General features: G+C 52.4%; 2 protein-coding genes, 1 long non-coding RNA gene and 1 other non-coding gene across 6 annotated transcripts in view; 3 read left to right on the top strand and 1 right to left on the bottom strand.

Annotated features, from left to right (window-relative positions):
- Nucleotides 1-10,850, top strand: part of SPG7 (SPG7 matrix AAA peptidase subunit, paraplegin) — a 40,532-nt gene extending 29,682 nt beyond the window's left edge. Inside the window, exons 11-17 of one of the 2 annotated variants that reach the window (XM_026005000.2) lie at nt 539-641; nt 1,388-1,498; nt 3,507-3,622; nt 5,592-5,748; nt 6,170-6,336; nt 6,946-7,023; nt 8,818-10,850. In XM_026005000.2, the coding sequence (XP_025860785.1) occupies nt 539-641; nt 1,388-1,498; nt 3,507-3,622; nt 5,592-5,748; nt 6,170-6,336; nt 6,946-7,023; nt 8,818-9,018 (933 nt within the window). In that variant the 3' untranslated portion in view covers nt 9,019-10,850. The remainder of the gene's footprint in view (nt 1-538; nt 642-1,387; nt 1,499-3,506; nt 3,623-5,591; nt 5,749-6,169; nt 6,337-6,945; nt 7,024-8,817) is intronic. The other variant, XM_026005001.2, reaches the window with a different exon arrangement.
- LOC140594778 (uncharacterized) lies at nt 4,415-14,418 on the bottom strand. The gene is made up of 2 exons (XR_011996082.1): nt 13,360-14,418; nt 4,415-4,802 (listed from the first exon to the last, which is right to left on the bottom strand). It is a non-coding gene; the product is annotated as an uncharacterized lncRNA (long non-coding RNA).
- Nucleotides 14,419-14,442: 24 nt separating this feature from the next.
- RPL13 (ribosomal protein L13) lies at nt 14,443-16,716 on the top strand. 2 transcript variants are annotated; one of them, XM_072731311.1, is made up of 6 exons: nt 14,443-14,572; nt 14,753-14,873; nt 14,959-15,100; nt 15,295-15,468; nt 15,921-15,977; nt 16,541-16,716. In XM_072731311.1, exons 2-6 carry the CDS (start codon nt 14,770-14,772, stop codon nt 16,697-16,699), a joined length of 636 nt encoding a protein of 211 aa, XP_072587412.1. In that variant the 5' UTR covers nt 14,443-14,572; nt 14,753-14,769; the 3' UTR covers nt 16,700-16,716. The 2 variants fall into 2 exon arrangements, with proteins under 2 accessions (XP_072587412.1, XP_072587411.1); XM_072731310.1 differs by lacking the exon at nt 14,443-14,572 and having other exon boundaries at nt 14,657-14,873.
- Nucleotides 15,155-15,234, top strand: LOC112924728 (small nucleolar RNA MBII-202). Its single transcript, XR_003235951.1, has one exon. It is a non-coding gene; the product is annotated as a small nucleolar RNA MBII-202 (small nucleolar RNA).
- Nucleotides 16,717-17,551: the final 835 nt, after the last annotated feature.

The following is a 17,551-nucleotide window of genomic DNA, read 5'->3' as shown; positions in this document are numbered from 1 at the left end:
GATGGTGGGTGGTCTCTGAGCACCACCAGCCTCCTCGGGCTTCAGAATGGATGTCTACCTTCTGCTGGCCAGGGCTTTGTAGTGCTCCAGGCAGCAGGAACCAGCAGGCAGTGATGTGCACCCCAACATGAGTGGGGAAAGAATTCGAAGCCTAAGCGTAATGGTTCATGTTCCTGTGCCACTGCCAGCAGTGTTCCTGGGTCTGATACTCAAACCATTTCTGCTCTCTAAGCAGCAGAACAGGGCTCCCCTATGACTCTGCTTGGGGAACAGCTTTCCATCTGTGTAAGAAACATTCTAGAAATAGAATGTCTAGAAAATAGAGAATGTATCTGAAGCAAATGTTCTACAGAATAACCCTTAGATGCATCGTGAACCTCATTCTGTTTCTTTCTTTTATCTTTCATTTGTGAAATGCTGCTTGAGGTCTATACTGGTCTCCTATTTGTAGGTCGGGAGTGACGACAAAGGGATCTAACAGCCAGTGGCTCCTGTTTGTGGGGCAGGAGTGAGCCCACACTGTGTCCTTTCCCTGCAGGAAAGGCGGGAAATTTTTGAGCATCACCTGAAGAGCCTGAAGCTGACCCAAGCCAGCAGCTTTTATTCCCAGCGTCTGGCGGAGCTGACGCCAGGATTCAGTGGTATGGAAGCTGGTTTTTGTCAGTCCTGAGGATGCAGGCCACCCCCACAGTGCCCTCCACCCCTTGCTCTGGACTGCACAGCAGTGTAGCCGGGTGGGCATGAGGTTGTGCACAGAGAGCCAGCAACAGTAAAAGTAACCATGAGTTTCTTTACTTTTCCTGCCCAACTTTTGCTAGACCCAACATGGTTCTGCACTGGCCCTGTGCCTGTGCCCCCCCATGGGCATTCCAGGCACTGCTGCCTTCAGGACTCTGCACACTGGCTGTTTGGTGCCATCCCACACTTGGGCTTAGTGTGCCTGCTGCTCCCTGCCAGGTGATGCCATCTGAGGCCTTGTGGCTGCCCTCCTCATAGTCTGTTCTTATTGAGTAGAGACATCATAAATCAAGATGTTTTTTGTATGGCTCTCATTTTAAAGGGTAATATAAACAAAATTCCTTTTATGATTATTATTTCTTCCCTTTGGACTTTTTTTTTTTAATGCCCTTAACTAGAATTCTGTGGATACAGGAGAAGCTAATTTCTTGTGCATCAGTGCACATGAATTACTGGATGGAATGAAACAGCAGGTGCTGCTAAGCTGATAACAGTTGGTCAGTAAAGAGCTTAGAGGTGGCAGAAAGACGAGAAAGTGCAAGGAGGATATGTTTTGTGTCTGTTCGCGGGGTGCATGGCTTCAGCACAGGACACAAGCACCACCTTGTGCCCTCAGCCTCCTGCCCACAGTCCCCTCTCCTGTGGACAGGTGCTGACATTGCCAACATCTGTAACGAGGCCGCGCTGCACGCTGCAAGAGAAGGCCACACGTCGGTTCACACATTTAACTTCGAGTACGCTGTGGAACGGGTCATTGCCGGTATGAGGGGCATGTTTTCAGCGGGGAACCTACATAGACGGTGGGGTGGAGGGAGCCAGGTCTACATGTCACAGGATAGAAGTGGACAGCAAGAATTATTGGACAAGAGCACAGTAGGTAAAGTATTTCTGTTTTTATAAGTCAGGTCCTTATAACATGACTTCTCCTTAGTTTAAATACCAGAAATGTGCTGAAGAGCAGACACACTCTTCAAGTAGAAATACAGAAGGATCTTGCACACCCAGATGTGAGTGGTGCTCAGCCCCTCAGCCGTGGGCAGGGCCTTGGAGCTGGCTGCAGGCCATACAGCACACCATCCCCATTGAGGGGCCAAGGCTGCTGCTGCTTGGGGACAATCTCCTGAGAGCTCCACTCGGTGCAGCAACAGGAGGGGTCCTGGCAGTGGGGCAGGGGCTTCTGGGAGTGCTTAACTGTCACCACTCAAAGTCAGGTCCCTGGGTTTCTGTCTGGAGAACGGGACTGAAACTAAGAGTCTCCAGAAGTTTCTCTGGCCCCTCATGTCTTGTCCTTGAGCTGGGTTCCACCCAAGATGCTGAAAATTTTTTAAAAAGATGTCTAGAGGGCAGCCCCAGTGGCGCAGTGGTTTAGCGCCGGCTGCAGCCCAGGGCGTGATCCTGGAGACCCAGGATCGAGTCCCCCGTCGGGCTCCCTGCATGGAGCTTGCTTCTCCCTCTGCCTGTGTCTCTGCCTCTCTCTCTCTCTCTCTGTGTGTCTCTATGAATAAATAAAATAAAAAATCTTTAACAACAACAACAAAAAAGATGTCTAGAGGCACTAGCCTCGCATGTGGGTGGGGAGCACTCAGCCATGAGCTGTCCCTGCAAGGGGCTTATCCCTATCATCGTCTAGCTGAGTTAAAATCTGGTACAGATGCCACCAGGCGCCCAGGCTGCGGCTTAGGAGTCTGTGTGGACAGAAGAAACTAAAGTGGCTGTTCTTTTTGTTGTTGTTGTTGTTGTTGTTGTTTTGTTTTGTTTTTGTTTTTTTTTTTAAAGTGGCTGTTCTTACTACAAATTTGGTTTCATATAAGCCACTGAGTTTTACGTGGAAATTGATAAACTCACATTAACAATCAAAGCAAGAAAGAAGAAAGTATAGACCAAGCTGCCCTGGCCAGAGCAGTGCTTGGACCCAGGGACCTCCTGTTCCCTGCTGGTGTGTCCTGCCTGAGCTAGAGCACTTTTATTTTTTTTAAAGATTTTTATTTATTTATTCATGAGAGACACAGAGATAGAGAGGCAGCCTCCATGCAGGGAGCCTGATGTGGGACTCGATCCCAGGACCCCAGGATCACACCCTGGGCTGAAGGCAGGTGGTTAACCGCTGAGCCACCCAGGCTTCCCTGAGCTAGAGCACATTGAGCTCAAGTGAAGCCCACCCTGCAGGGCTGTGGCCTCATGTCTAGATGCTCATGTAACCAGCTCTGGTCTGATTTATAACCTTGCAGTAAATGGAGGTAGACGACTAGTAGCACACACACAAACCCAGAGCTGATCCAGGCTGTATGAAATGGGGATTTGGGGAGGTGTGGGGAACCTGGGGTGCTGAGTGAAGCCTCCCGAGTAGCACAGACAAGGTAAGTGTACGATTGAGTCACAAGGTGGGAAGCGGTCACCTAGCAGGGGGCTGCAGCTTCCAGCTAGTTGGGGGAGAAGCTGCTGCGAAGCCTGGACCTCAGTGGAGACCTCATGTGATCACAGTGGCCCTGTGGGCCCCTGAGGGTGGGCACTTGTAAAGCCTGCAGGGACTAGTTTGCTCACCCTAGCATTCACAGAAGTAGAAACAAACAGGGACCCTCCAGCACCTCTCCCCTTAATAGGGATCAGTTCTGGGTGTTGGCTTGGGGCGGAGATGCAAGAGGTGAATATCAGGGACAACACTGTTTTGATGACATAGGGCAGACCTCCGTGGGGCCACAGAGAGTGCCTGGCATGCTTACAAAGGATCAGCTGTGTGCCCAAACTCAGATCCTCATGCATTCTTTCAGGGACTGCCAAAAAGAGCAAGATCCTGTCAAAGGAAGAACAGAAGGTGGTTGCATTTCATGAGTCAGGCCACGCCCTGGTGGGCTGGTTGCTGGAGCACACTGAGGCCGTCATGAAGGTAGGTTGTCCGTGTTGGGAGGGTCTGGGGTCTCGGCAGCTCTGAGCCCTACTGGCCCTTGCACAAAGCTGACTGCCTCTTTTTGCTTGAAGAGAAAGCACAGCGTGAGGTAGACGTGGGCAGGAGGTGATGGTACAGGATCTCTTTGCCCAGAAGCAAAGTGCAGGAGATCTTAAGTGGGCTCTAGTTTGGGGCATGACCATTGCAAAGTCACTGGATGACTTGAGGTCTCCCTCTGCCATCTACAGGTAATCTTGGAATTAAGAATTGCCAAGTTTATTGCCATCTCTAAAAGGGTTGATGTAATGACTCCTAACCTTAAAAATAAGTGAGCTTGGTTCACATTAAAAACAGCACTCTTGGGATCCCTGGGTGGCGCAGTGGTTTGGCGCTTGCCTTTGGCCCAGGGCGCGATCCTGGAGACCCGGGATCGAATCCCACATCAGGCTCCCGGTGCATGGAGCCTGCTTCTCCCTCTGCCTATGTCTCTGCCTCTCTCTCTCTCTGTGACTATCATAAATAAATAAAAATTTAAAAAAACAAACAAACAAACAAACAAAAAAAACAGCACTCTTGGGCAGCCCAGGTGGCTCAGCGGTTTAGCGCCGCCTTCCTCCCAAGGCCTGATCCTGGAGACCCAGGATCAAGTCCCACGTTGGGCTCCCTGCGTGGAGCCTGCTTCTCCCTCTGCCTATGTCTCTGCCTCTCTCTCTCTGTCTCTCATGAATAAATAAAAATCTTTTAAATAAATAAATAAATAAACAAACAAACAAACAAACAAACACTCTTGTAGGCATTTGTGAACTTGGAAATTTATTCGTACCCACTGCTAATATCATAAACAACTCCCCCTGGGATGTGGGTGCAGACATAATTGTGCCCTCCACACAGACCTGACATACTGCCTGGAGAAGAGCCCCACAGGTGCTCTGGTTCCACAATGTGGGGTGGGAGCTACAGCACCGCACGTCCCCAGCACCAAACATGGGGATGCGTGGTGATTACCGGCCTGCGTCTTAGCATTTCCTGTCCTTAACTTCTTTTCAGGAGAGTTAGGTGCAGCCATGTAGGTGGTTAGTCTGCTTGCATCTGACGACACCCAGTTGATCAGGCCAGTCCCTTTTCTATACTCCCCAGAGGGCTGGAAGTCCAGGGTCTGGTGATCTGGGTCAAGCCAAGGCTGAAGAAGGCAGAGTTCAAGACAGATGCTTTAATGCAGTATCTCAAAAAGTAAAATAAAAATTAATATAGAAAAATTCCAAGTGAAGTTTATGTCATAATTTTAAATTTCCTTAAGATTATCACTTCATTTAGTGTCCAAAAGACACATCTGTCAGGATGAGAACCTGCTGCTCAGCAGGGAAGATGGGGCAGTTCCATTTACCGGGCCCACAGTTGTTGACAGGCATTTATGTTGTGACTTGCTACAGTGTTAGATTTGAAGTTTCCTCTCACATGCCCAGGGCGTTGGGAGCTGGTCCTCCTGCTGCCCCTAAGGCCCCACTTGCTGCTCATGGGGCAGGTCCTGTTCTGCCAGGGCGGCCCCCTACCCCTGTGTGCACACCTTGTTGTTGGGCCAGTGGGGAGGCAAGGGGAGTCCCCCTTGTACTTGGTGTCCCCAAGCCAGGATCTCAAGGGACCCAAGCCATGCCATGCACCCACAGCGGCAGGGGGTGACAGGAGGATGGGGAGGGGGCATGTTTGTCCCCCGACTCCTTCTTGGTTGGCTTTACCCAAGAGGCCCTGTCTTTGCTATTGTACTTTAGGGATGCGCAAGGAAGACATAGCCCAACAGCATGCATGAGCCATTCTCCCTCAAGGACAGGGTCTCTGTTAACAAAATAGGGCCAGTGCTGATTTGCTTTGACTGCTTTGAAACCCTCCAGTTAAAGATGTGTCTGACCTTTCCCCACCTGCATCTTTAAAGTATGAATTCTGCCTGCTAACTCAGCCACATGACATTCTACAGGTCTCCATTGCACCACGGACGAATGCAGCACTGGGCTTTGCTCAAATGCTTCCAAGAGACCAGTACCTCTTCACCAAGGAGCAGCTGTTTGAGCGCATGTGCATGGCCTTGGGCGGCCGTGTGTCGGAGACCATCTCCTTCAACAAAGTCACTTCTGGTGAGAATCTGGCCCCTGCAGGAGTTTTCGAAGCACTTTCACACCCACTGTGCCTTTTGCATGGTAGTGGGAGAGGGAATCTGAATAGTAGGATACAAATGTATTTCTGAATGTCAGCAAGTGTTCTCAAGCTATTACTTCCCTGGATGCCCAGACAGGAAGTGGAGATGTGCCTTTCTCATTCCCAGTGACATTGTGGTTCAGCGTGATACGTGAACCTCTGCAAAACTGCTGGGGAAGTGAACCCAGATGTGCATCCCGGTGGTAACTTAGAGTTTGAAGACTTTCAAGGAACAGTAATAGGATACAGCTGTACCCTGGGTCCTCGCTGTCAGGCCCAAGCCTATGCCAGTGGGGGCCCCAGTGTGCCCTGATTTAGCACTGTCAGGAAAGAAACCCCTTTCTTGACCCCACGCTCCAGGGGCTCAGGACGACCTGAGGAAGGTCACACGCATTGCCTACTCTATGGTGAAGCAATTTGGGATGGCACCAAGCATTGGGCCCGTCTCCTTTCCTGAGGTGCAGGAGGGCCTCACAGGCATTGGACGGCGCCCCTTCAGCCAGGGCCTGCAGCAGATGATGGATCATGTGAGTCTATACAATGTGTTGGGCATCAGCTCCATCCTGTCGTATGCTGGGGTTAGGAGGTGGGTCTCTCACATGCTGGCGCCATGCCCACTGCCACACTGAGCTGAGGGCCCAGCTGTGTGGTTCACATCAAAGGCATTCCAGTCCTCACCCGCTGAGTGTCTGTTCTTAGGGGAGGACTTGTATGGCTCTTGGGGACATTGTCTGCGATGTGAAACCAGAAAGGAGATAGAACAAATACCTCAAATGATACAGCCAGTGCCCAGTGGTTGCTGCACCTGCAGGACATGCTGCATGCTCCCCGTGAGACTGGACCAGGGCAGTGTTTGGGCTGGCGCATGTGTGAGGTGGCTGCAGGCAGGGAGCACAGACATAGGCTTCCCAGCTTCAGGAGCTGGTGGGCTGGCACCTTGAGCAGGGGCATTCCCAGGGGACAGGGTAGGGGCAGGAAATGCTATTGGCAGCTGAGCCCTCCTGGCCACGGTGAGATAAAGGCTGTGTCCCTGACCCTGAGGCTCTCTCATGTGCTCTGGTGCCAGAGTCGGCCACAGGGGACGTTGTGTTTGTTGGTACCTTCCCCATTACAGATCTGTTGTCTTTCTTTGGCAGGAAGCAAAACTGCTCGTGGCAAAGGCCTATAGGCACACAGAGAAGGTACTGCAGGACAACCTGGACAAGCTGCAGGCGGTGAGGCTCTGGGTACCAGCCTGTCCCCCCAAAGGGCAGGCAGCCATCACTACACAGTGCTTCTCACAGGAGTACACAGAGCCATAGAGAACAGGGCCACTGTGTCTAACCCAGTACAAGTGAACTCTGACATTTCTCATATCTCCTTTTTAGCTTATGAACACGACCAGCCAGTCCGTTCTATGTGGGCAGAGGAACATCAGGTTTCAGTGGTTATCACTATGTGGTCAGCTTCCCTTACTTGTTCCCAGCTCTTAAGTTTTCCTTGGAATTTTATTTTATTTTTATGTTTAAGTAATCTCTCTGCCAAGTGTGGGGCTTGAACTCTCAACCCTGAGATCAACAGTCACACGGTCAACTGAGCCAGTCCAGTGCCCCTTTCCTGGAATTTTTAAACTGAATTATTTTAAAGTTTACAATCATTTTAGATTTATAGACAAAGCTGCAGACATAGCACGGAGCTCCTTCTACCCTATGCCAGTTTTCTGTATTGTTAAAATTTTCTGTCAACATGGTGCATTTTCCACGACCTAGTGTATCAGTATTTGTTTTGTTTTGTTTTTAGATTTTTTATTTATTCATGAGAGATGCAGAGAGAGAGAGGGAAGGAGAGGCAGAGACACAGGCAGAAGGAGAAGCAGGCTCCATGCAGAGGTCCCAGTGAGGGACTCGATCCCGGGACTCTGGGATCTGAGCCAAAGGCAGACGCTTAACCACTGAGACACTCAGGTGTTCCTGAACCAGTGTTGATACCTCGTTAACTCAAGCCCACACTGTTTACACTCAATGTCCTTTCCTGTTCCAGGACCCCATATTATGTTTCCTTGTGATTTCTTGTTAGGTTTCCCTGGGCTTGGACTTTGTTACCTGTTGCTGACCACTCTGTCAGCTGTAGGACCAATGGTTTGGTGTGTGTAGAAGGTCTTACCCTTGAGATTTGTGGTTCTCATAGACAGACTGGGAAGAGGACTCCTGAAGTGGGCACTTCCCATGTCCCTCGTAGAAATGGGCAGCTCATTGTTTCTCCACTGCCTCTTACTCCAGTCATGGGAGGCAGCTGCTCCGCCAGGCAGGGAATTAAGCATGTTGCCCCCAGGCCAGCAGCACCTGCTTCCTGGGGCTTGTGAGCAGTGCAGAGCTGAGCCAGAATCTGCTGTTAATAAGATCCTGGTACCACACTGTGGCTGCTGCTTGGCAGGACTCAGGCTCCCTGTGTGGGGCCCAGAACATCCTGCCTTTGCCCTATTGGGAGGTTACAGGGCTTAGCAGTGCACCGGAACTGCCCCACTGAGGATGCAGTGGCCCTAGTCAGAGGTGCCTGGGACAGTGTTCCTTGTGGCCATGATGGAGCCATCAGAGATGGATGGGCTGCCGGTGTGCCGCGCACGCGCACACACACACGACCACATCCAGGATGGCAGAGGCTCCCTCCCCACACTTCAGCACGAGCACCCCCCTACACACACAAACACATTCCAGCCTCCACTCGCTCTCCCATGTACAGACACACGCACACATACACCTTGTTTGGGAAAGGAAATCGAAGTTGCCTCAGAAAACAGATTTGGAAGGGAAGCAGAAGAATTAATGAGGCTGGCAGCTGGGAGACCATCTCCAAGGTTGAGACAGGGAGGGATTCTGTGTTCGAGCTGCCTGTGTTCACAGCTTCCTGGGAAAGTGGGCTGCCCCGGGCGTCCGCTCACAGACACCCACCCCCTCCCGGGTGCTCTGCTTTCAGAAGGCTCTTCTGTGTCCTTGTCTGGGACTCATACACTGCCCTGTTTGTTCCCTTAGCTGGCGAATGCCCTGTTGGAGAAGGAAGTGATCAACTATGAGGATATCGAGGCCCTCATCGGTCCGCCACCTCACGGCCCCAAGAAGATGATCGCACCTCAGAGGTGGAGTGAGGCCGAGAGGGAGAAGCAAGATGCTGGGGAGGAGGAGGCACCTCAGCAGCCCCCACTTCGAGGGGAGGAGCCATCTTGGCCCAAATAGTTGGACCTCCTCAACTGTCTGCGGGGATGTGGTGCTCCTGCCAGCCGCAGGAAGGAACTCCTTACTTAGTGCCACCACCCACCCCACCATGCCCGTTTCTCCCAGCCCCCACTGGTCTCTGAAAGGCTTCTGGGATCTATTTATTGGTTTCCCTGCTTGTGAATAGTAAATGTTTCTTCAGGCAATTTAGCTTTGTTTGTAGAGCCTTCTCCCACCCATGGGGAGGGTACTAGTGTGCAGGTCCCAGGTCTGTGACACTGTTATTTTGGGGGTGCTGGGCAGACCAGAGGCAGCACTGCATTCAGGCCCCCAATAGCTTGTTCTCTCCTCAGCTCCTCTGGCCTCATCAGAATGCTGACATGATTGGCGATGAAAGGCCCCTCTGAGCTGACTGGCTTATCCTCCCTTGCTGGGCCCTGCTCTCGTGCTCACACACCCACAGGGGCAGCACTGGGGACAGGCACTGGGCTCTACAGCATTAAAGCACTGCCACCTGCTGCTTTGTGGACATGAGCATGAGAGCCTTTCCTTGCTGCTCTGGCCCCCAGCACCCCAGCATGGGTAGTGGGGAGACAGACACCCCTGAGACCTGCTATGGTACTTTCTAGTAAATTCTGTGGGCGGAGAGTCCATCTTTGTACCACATGGCCAGCTCTATCTCAACACAGGGTCACGTGTTTCAGTTTATTATTTCATCCACATGATAATCTGTTGAAGAGTCCCTTTTGTAGGAATCTGGTGGGTAGAGGCCCTAGGACACACCCTCCTTGCAACAAGTGCAGTGCATTCGGCTCCTTGTCCCCAGGGGCATGCAGCACACACATCCTGTGCACTGACATTGGGAGCCATGGTTTGATTATGGGCACATCCTGACATAATGGGTTGTTCTGTTGCCCATTCCACAATCTGTGCCCTGAGGAAATGGCAGGATGTGGGCAGGTACAGGTCGCAGCTCTGAGAGGGCACTCTTGCCTTTGCCCCAGTTCCCCAAGTTCACTTCCACAGATGAGCATGTGGTTAGGAGGGTTCTGGTCTCTGCCCCAGGGTGGCACCCTCTGTCCTGAACTGTAAATGTGGTCAAGCTCATCCCCCATATACTTTACCGTTAAAGTGGCCTTTGGAAAATTGTTTACTGTGCACCAGAAGATACTCAGGAATCGAATGTAAATGGCAGGAAAAGTGGCCCCTCACTATGGTAGAGACAGGTGGAGCCCGACTCCCTAGCACTCACTAATGGGAGCAGGCTCCGCCATGCAGTGAGGGAGTCTCACTGTGCTGATTTATAGAAGCAAGTTGTTTGCAAACTTTGGTTCTCCAACTGGTCATAAGTGACATCCCCTCCAGGTCATCGAGTATCTGGTACTCAAGAAGAGTGCCAGAAGTTAAACCTCCTCTTGCTACCTCATCAGGGCCTGAGGCTGCCTCTCACTCCGCCCCTAAAGAGCCTTCTCCAACTGCAGGTGGTTCCCTGGAGCAGCCAGACCACACTGGGCCACCTGTGTACTCAACCCTCTGCCCTCCCCTCAGCACAGTGGGTATTAGAGGGCTAAATGTAGCTTCTGGAACTCCCTAAGACAGAGTTTTGTTAGTAAGCTCCACACCCAACTTGGGGCTCAAATTCATGACCTGGAGATCAAGAGTCACATGCTCTTCTGATTGAACCAACTGGGTGCCCAGTGACACACTTTTTGCTTTTTAAAAGTAAACAGGTATGTTTAATGCAATCATCCGCAGAAGAGTGAAAAGTTTAAAAATTACCATGTTTTTAAGTAATACAAATTGTTCTCCACTGTAATCTACATTCATCAACATGATTGTTATGCTTATGAAAAGTTTGTTTTGGTCTGATATGCATATTAGTTTCAGGTTTACAATATGATTGAACGTTTGAATGTGTTGCAAAACGATCAAAATGAGCCTAGTTAACATCTGTCATGCAGATATTTTCTGTGATGTAACTTTTAAGACCTACTCTTAGCAGCTTTTATTTTTTATTATTTTTTTAAATTTTTTATTTATGATAGTCACAGAGAGAGAGAGAGAGAGGCAGAGACACAGGTAGAGGGAGAAGCAGGCTCCATGCCCCGGGAGCCTGATGTGGGATTCGATCCCGGGTCTCCAGGATCGCGCCCTGGGCCAAAGGCAGGCGCTAAACCGCTGTGCCACCCAGGGATCCCCTCTTAGCAACTTTTAAATAAAAAATTTATGATTATAATACTAATCTTTCTGCCACGTTTCACAGATGTCAAGTGTTCCTTCAGGTTATAGGAATCTCCTGAGTTATCCTACAGCTGATTTTTGTGTAGGCCATGATTCTGGAAAGCTGAGACAATGGAAAGTTAGGAGTTCTGTGATTAAGTAGTGAATATGACGTATCCTATCCTGTTACTGGGCTACTGCTTTTCCAAATTCAACCATCAGCCCATATTTTTATGACATAGCACACTCATTTCTACAAAGTGTTTTTGGATATAACCCCCCCACACACACACACCCAAAAACCACTATAAAAATTACTTTGTAGGGACGCCTGGGTATCTCAGGGTTGAGTGTCTGACTTCAGCTCAGGATCTGATCCTGGGATCTGGGATCGAGTTCCGCATCGGGCTCTCTGCAAGGAGTCTGCTTCTCTCTCTCTAATGAATAAATACATAAATCTTAAAAAAAAAAATAAAAATCACTTTGCTATGAAACTGATTTACAAAATCAAGACTGTATGTCTGAGAGGACTCCAAACACTTGTTGACTGTCAAGTGGAATTTCTTTGAAACCAAAACCTACAGCAGCAGCTAGAGGTTACCAGTAAGGTCCAGGTACTGAATGAGCAGGTTCTGCTAAGTAACTGGGGCTCAGTCTTGCAAGGAAATTCTGGGAGGCTGTGTGGAGCATTCTCCCATACCTTCGGGGGTGTTCATCCAGGAATTGCCGGCCACTTTGAGTCCAGTTCCCAGAGGCATGAGCTAGCTCCTTCTATGGCCCTGGCATGCCCAAGTCTGGTACAAAAGTCCTGGAGCAAGTTGTGGAATTCTTGTGCCCAGGAGGACAAGGCCTGTCCCTATGCTACCAATTATTAAAATGCTTGAGCCAGACACATTTTTGTATTAGAAGGACTCCTGCTTGGGATGCCTGGGTGGCTCAGTTGTTGAGCATCTACCTTCAGTTCATGGCATGATGCTGGGGTCCTAGGGCCAAGTCCCGCATCGGGCTTCCCATGGGGAGCCTGCTTCTCTGCCTGTCTCTGACTCTCTGTCTCTCATGAATAAATAAATCTTAAAAAAAAAAAAAAAAAAAAAAAAAAAAGGACTCTTGCTTAATAGTTGCCAACAGTTCATTCTGACTTTCCCAACAAGAAAGCCGAGCCTGTCGCCTGAAGGATTTGTCATCAGAACCAGTGTGACCTCATCATTCTGCACCCTTTTCTACCCCCCATGCAGGGAGCCCAATGTGGGACTTGATCCCAGGACTCCAAGATCTCGCCCTGTGCCAAAGGCAAAGCTAAACCGCTGAGCCACCCAGGGCTCCCTTCACCCTTTTCTAAGGAAATCAGTGTGTTGACTATTCAAGTATGGGATGCTGGAGTCTGCATCTGCAATGCTGTGCGCAGGAGACCAAGATTCTTGAATTACAACGTCACTTTCTTACCGCTAACGTGGTTCTGAGCAGCGTTTTATTTTCAGACCTCTCTCCCCCAACCAGTGACCCATGGCTGGAACTTAAGTGGAAATGTGGGTCAGGGCAGATGGAAGTGTGCAAGTCTGGGGGTCTGTCCAGAAAGAGAAATTGGGGGCAGGGATAGGAATGTGTTTGAGATTAGAAAGAACAAGGTACTTGATCCACAATGATCCAGTGAAGGGTGTCTGAGAGAGACATGGGAGGTGCAGCCTAACATCTGACAAGAGAACATTCAAAGACACCGTGCAGGTCAAGGCAAGTGTTTATGCAACAACTGTTTTCTCCAGCGTCACTCTGCTGCAGTTATGCTGCTGTGATACAGCGAGTGTGGGCTCAAGCTCCAGTTCCACTAGAAAATCCCTCACAGGGATCCCTGGGTGGCGCAGCGGTTTGGCGCCTGCCTTTGGCCCAGGGCGCGATCCTGGAGACCCGGGATCGAATCCCACGTCAGGCTCCCGGTGCATGGAGCCTGCTTCTCCCTCTGCCTGTATCTCTCTCTCTCTCTCTCTCTCTCTCTCTGTGACTATCCTAGATAAATAAAAATTAAAAAAAAAAAAAAAAAAGAAAAAGAAAATCCCTCACAGTTTGCGAGACGGCTCAAGGAGGGTTCATCTACTCTCCTCCCTCCTCCTCTCCCGCACTGCCACTTTCCGGGCTCCAAGCACATACCTGGAAGTAGAGCTGTGTTCTGTGGCCCCAACAGTCCATCCTTCCATTTCACAGAAGGAAAAGTGCAAATAAGGTGCCCAACATCCCAAAACTAGTACAAAGGTAGAGCCCAAGGCAACTCCACAGCCACGTTCTTAGGGGCTTGTCGCTGACTCCCCCAAGCTTAGCCCCTTTGTGTGTGAAAGCGGCAGACCAGAGAGGTTCACAGACAGGTACCACTTCCAAGTCCAAGAGGGGCCTTCAGGCCCAGCCTGCACGTGCTGATGCTGTCCACAGAGGGGCTACCCTGTCCTAGCTTCCTAACAGGCAGGCTCAGTGCGTCTGCCTGTGCAGACCGCTAGCCCCTTGTATTACACGGGTTCTGTGTCCCCAGCCAGACCCTAAAGTCCTCAGTGAATGTCAACCCGATTTTTCTAACATCCCAGGATGTCTCAATAGAGCAGAAAACTCAGTCCGCAGCTATTCACTCAGGGAAGCACACGGGCCATCAAACTTCTCATCCTGGGTCACGACGGTCTTCCAACGTCGGTTAAATTATATTAGCGAGAGGCCTCGTGTTTAGGGCGCCGGTGGGAAGGCGGCAGGGTTACTTGGGTGTAGACCTGCCCGCAGTAGAGAGAAGCACAGGGTCCAGATCACAGAGGTCCATGTAGCTTTTCGGTACGTGTTAGGGCGCTCGTCTCCGCCCAGGTAGCAGGGCAGTGCTCCCGACCCCGGGGGAAGGCACCCGACCTCGGGGAAGGCTCCCGACCCCTCCGCCCAGCGAAGGCAGCTGCGCGGGGCTGCGCAAACACGCCGGTCAAGTCCTCACGCACCGCGTACAGCTAACACTCCGGAGGAGTCCACTCTGTGTGGACGCACGGGACGCGGAGGCGACGCCCTAGAGTTAGGCGCACGTACCGAGTCCCGTGGCGGGCGGGAGCTAAGGCGCTGCTGCTCTCCTCCGGCCCCGGCGTCCTGACTTAGGGCCGCTGAGTCCTACAACAGCCCGCCGTCCGCTAGCAGGGCCCGGCGACCAGAACGCCGCTACCGTAGGGCGCCATATCTGCGCGGGGCCGCGGGGGTGGCTGGGAGGGTGTGCGCGTCACTTCTGCGATCCCCGATTCTGATTGGCCAGAACGCTTGGCGCTTTTGTGATTGGCCGGACCCAGTACCATCCCAGCATGCTTCGCGCCGCCAGTTCTTTTCCGCTGGCCTGTCTCCCTAGGAGGAGGTGAGTGTGCTATCCCGCGGCATCCGCTGCCATCCGCTGCCATCGGTGTCGGGCTGCTCCAGGCCCGGCCGCAGAGGGGCTTCGGGCCCGCGCTGCCGACAGGAGAGGGCCGTGGTCCGGGCTCTGGGGGCGAGCGGGCCGGCCGGAGCCCCGACCCTGACTCGCTCCCCGCGCCCGCAGGCCCGTAGGTAGCCGCCATGGCGCCCAGCCGGAATGGCATGATCCTCAAGCCCCACTTCCACAAGGACTGGCAGCGGCGCGTGGCCACGTGGTTCAACCAGCCGGCGCGGAAAATCCGCAGGTGAGCGGCCGTGCGGGGTGTGGGAGGGGCGCCCCCTGACCCCGCACCCCGCACCCCTGACCCCCGCACCCCTGTCCCCGCGCAGACGCAAGGCCCGCCAGGCCAAGGCCCGCCGCATCGCCCCGCGGCCTGCGTCAGGGCCCATCCGGCCGATCGTCCGCTGCCCCACGGTGAGGTACCACACGAAGGTGCGGGCCGGCAGGGGCTTCAGCCTGGAGGAGCTCCGGGTGAGTGCGGGGGCTCGGGGGGCTGTGGAGGGGACCCGGGGTCCCGCGGGCCAATGATGACAGTCTCCGGAATCGCTGTACTCACGTGATGAAAGTACACTCGAACCCTTTTCCATCTGACGGCCAAGCGCGGCAGGGGCGGGCGGCACGGGGCGGGGTGGGGTGAGGGGGCTTCATGGGCCTCTATCGGTTAGGTGGCCGGCATTCACAAGAAGGTGGCGCGGACCATTGGCATCTCGGTGGACCCGCGGCGGCGGAACAAGTCCACGGAGTCCCTGCAGGCCAACGTGCAGCGGCTGAAGGAATACCGCTCCAAGCTCATCCTCTTCCCCAGGAAGCCTTCAGCCCCCAAGAAGGGCGACAGCTCAGTGAGTGCCCCCAAACATCCAGAGGTCACAGGCCGGGCGGGAGGCGGAGAAAGACCCTGAGAATTCACTCCCTCAGCGTCTAGAGTGGCAGGAAGTGCACTGCTGCTCCTGGAAACTCCTCTTTTGTGTCTTAACACGAGTTATCATTTCAGTTTAGTTAGAAGTTAAGCATTTGTTACCGAAAGCGTTTTCTAAAATGCAGTATATGAAGTATGCATTCCTAGGGGAAGATTTCAGAGATAGATAGATGGTTCGGAGCTAGGTCAGTATCCTGGGGGCCTGCCTGCACCTAGGGTTCACGTTTGGGCAGCTGTGGCACAGGTCTGTGCATCTGCTGTCAGCTGATGGAACAGGGCCCCAGCAGGAAGTGGGACTGGAGTCCTAGGTTACATGCTTGCAGCCCCAGGGCCTTTGAGCAGAACTCAGCCGACTCCCTTCCCCTTAACAAACAGGCTGAAGAACTCAAACTGGCAACACAGCTGACAGGACCAGTCATGCCCATACGGAATGTAAGTAGGGATCCACCATGAATGCTGGGGGGGGGGGGTGCTGGTTGCAGGGTGGCACCCAGGCTGTGTGGAGATGTCTGGGTTTGTGGGAAACTTGCTGGGTTTGTGGGAAACTCTGGAGAGAGCATCTTTCCTTCTTCATGGGCTCCTGGAGGGAGGGCCTTGCCTTTATCTCTGGGGACTTGATTGTCTCATACACACCCCTGCTGCTATTCGGAAAGGCCAGGCCACGGGTCATTGTTTGGACATTTCCGAGGATCCAGCAAATGCCTGGGCCCCTGACTGGGCCCCTGAGGTTCCTGTGGCAAGGGAGGTGGGCTCCCTCTGTCCAAGGTCTCTGGTGTGACCTGGTATCCAGCCTCCACTCTCTGCAAACACCTGAGGTGGTTGTGGTGTTATGTCCTAGGGAGGCTCACTGTCATGTCTCCTTGGTGGAATCATAGTGGTTTTGAAGCTGAGGGTGGGCATGTGTAGCCTTTACCTCCTCTTGTCAGAGGTTTTGCTGACATAGTCATGGACCCTCCTGCAGACGAAGGTTTGACACACCCTGTGTCCCCCTCCAGGTCTACAAGAAGGAGAAGGCCAGAGTCATCACAGAAGAGGAGAAGAACTTCAAGGCATTTGCCAGCCTCCGCATGGCCCGTGCCAATGCCCGGCTTTTTGGCATCCGGGCAAAAAGGGCCAAGGAAGCTGCAGAACAGGATGTTGAAAAGAAAAAATAAAGTGCTATTGGCAACTCCTGCTGCTTGCTGTCTCCATGTGATGGCGTTCTCCTCTGAGGGGACCTGAGACCTGGCAGGGGTGATGGCACCTTTGCAGGGCAGTACAGTGACTAAATAACATCAGTACCTTTCTTGTGCAGGTGTTGCAAGGAGTCCTTGTTAACCAGAGTAGTTCCCAGTTACCTATCTCAGGACTTGGGGCTACATCTTCCCAGACTGGTGTGCATGTCTGCTGTTCTGAATAGCAGTCCCTTTATCCAGGTTTGCAAGTCATGCAGGCTGCCCTGAACCCATCCTCAAGCCACTGTGCCTGTGTGGTGGCTAGGCAGAGGCCAGGGTAGCTTCATTACCCATCCTAGGGGAAGGCTGGCACTGGAGCAGGGCTTGAGCTGGATCCCTTGTGGCACATGGTGCCCAAGATCCTTTGAAACCAAAGCTGGTTTCTCCACAAATGACAGTAAGGTGGGAGCTCCCAGCAGGGCCTGCTGTGATGAGGAGCTTGGGAGGGTGTCTGGATGCTCCAGCTGTGCAAGTACAGGTTTTCACTGACCTGACCACTAATGAATGACGTGATTTTGTACCCAGCAGCCACATCACTGGTGTCCTGACCCAGGACCTGTGCTGTCACTTGGGCTTGTTTGGAACCAAAGCCGGAGTAGGTTTTCATCTAATAGAAGGTTTGAAAGGCTCTTCATTTCTTGTACATCCAAAGCGAACAGTTGATGAGCTGCTTACTTCCATGCTCTTGTGTGAGGGTCAGCGGAGGTGGAGATTTGAGTTGAGGAGCCTAGGCTCTGTCCCTGACAGTCCTGTGCAGAGGGAATGAACTGGTGCTGCATCTGGATCGTTAGT

Source organism: Vulpes vulpes, chromosome 12 (assembly GCF_048418805.1).
Source record: "Vulpes vulpes isolate BD-2025 chromosome 12, VulVul3, whole genome shotgun sequence".
In the NCBI taxonomy this organism is placed as follows: Eukaryota; Metazoa; Chordata; class Mammalia; order Carnivora; family Canidae; genus Vulpes; species Vulpes vulpes.
This window is presented reverse-complemented; position numbering and strand designations above follow the sequence as displayed.